This window comes from Rhagoletis zephyria, unplaced genomic scaffold (genome assembly GCF_001687245.7).
Source record: "Rhagoletis zephyria isolate East Lansing unplaced genomic scaffold, Rhagoletis_zephyria_1.1 Rzeph_scaffold_00354, whole genome shotgun sequence".
NCBI classification, from domain to species: domain Eukaryota; kingdom Metazoa; phylum Arthropoda; class Insecta; order Diptera; family Tephritidae; genus Rhagoletis; species Rhagoletis zephyria.
This window is the reverse complement of record NW_016157438.1, coordinates 170,282-171,750: the sequence shown is the minus strand read 5'-3', so window position 1 is coordinate 171,750 and position 1,469 is coordinate 170,282. Positions and strand designations below refer to the sequence as shown.

Below are 1,469 nucleotides of genomic sequence, written 5' to 3'. Positions count from 1 at the left end.
TCGTTTCTTGGTGCTGAATCCAAATCTGCCCGAACAATTGATCTAGTACTAGAGTTTTTAGATATCCTACCCCCAGATTGCCAACAACACAGGTTTTAGCAATATTTGAGGTTATATAATGAAAATATCAAATTTTTTTCTACTTAGGGCATTATTTTCGTGTGTTGCGATTCGATTTTTTTCTCGAGGTATAGTAGTTTTAATAGTACTTCGGTATTACGTCGTAAGCATGAGTTATCATAGCATGTGTATAGGCTATACAATCGTTATGAGCGAAAACGTTTTGTGTATTGATTTATGTATGTATTCATGTAAATATTGTTAATTTTTTGCTTTTATTAAATACAAACTGTTATGAAAAAAGCATCCTTTGGGCCTGTGCAAAATGATAGAAAAGAGAAAATTTTGACGGATCAAAGTAAAAATCTGACATTTCTCGTGGTGAATAAGAACGTCAGAATTTTACCTAGCTCATGGGGCTAGGTAAAATTTTGACAGCTTATAACCATGTATACACATAATATTGCTTGGCGGTAATAAGGAGTGAACATGAAAATGAAAGCTGAAACAGCATAAAAAAAGCGTACGTTACTTGCAAATTATAAAATAAATATAAATTTTAAGAATTTCAGCAACACACAAAAATAAAGCTTTCGCACGAGCGTTTGTTTGGTTTTTCAACTGTCAAAATTTTACTTTGCATTTGGCACAGCAAAATTCAATTTATTTGTACACCATAGCAAATTTTTCTACCCCGTCTCACCACGGAGAAAAAAGGTGCCGATTGGCACAGGCCCTTTGATTAAAAAAAATTTGGTGCTTTTAGTTTGGTTAAACGCCTTTTTTCCAGGTTTTTGGTGCTTTTTGAAAATCAATAGTTGGCAACACTGTGTATCATGGGATGGCAGCATTTAGAAAAAAAAGAAATTGACAGCTCCGCATTGGAATAAATGCAATGAACACCGCCTGAAAGAACTCAATCGCCTACTATGACCGCCGGGAGAAATACTGACTTCGCCCGATTCATGCCGCCATGGCTAGTTCAGCCAATAGCAGCAAAAAATACCAACACTAGCGCAGCTACAGACTGAAATTTTGTGTATGTGCACAACCTTCGACGATTGTGTGGGTGTCGAGGGAGAATGCGAGTTATATGTCAAAGCGAGCGCTAAAAGGCAACCATTAATTTTTAACCTTTCTATCAAATCGCGTATTGATTCCCCAGTGAATGTTTGAATTCCAGAGCAATCGATTCTAAGTAGTTAGTGGTCACTAAAAGCGAATACGATGAGCTACCAAGTAGAGGCTTTGAATTCTTCCCATCTGGAGTTGCAAGGCGGTGGTAGTGGGGCCGAGCTTCGTCGGCCTTTTGATCCTACTGCTCATGACTTGGAACCATCCTTTCGATTGACAAGATTTGCTGACCTAAAGGGTCGTGGATGTAAAGTGCCCCAAGAGGTTCTTGGCAA

The 1,469-nt window shown here is 38.0% G+C and overlaps 1 protein-coding gene across 1 annotated transcript in view; it reads left to right on the top strand.

Moving 5' to 3' along the window:
- Positions 1–998: 998 nt before the first annotated feature.
- Positions 999–1,469, top strand: part of Sps1 (inactive selenide, water dikinase) — a 5,289-nt gene continuing 4,818 nt past the window's right edge. Inside the window, exon 1 of the mRNA XM_017610955.1 lies at positions 999–1,458. Coding sequence (XP_017466444.1) covers positions 1,288–1,458 — 171 coding nt within the window. The 5' untranslated portion in view covers positions 999–1,287. The remainder of the gene's footprint in view (positions 1,459–1,469) is intronic.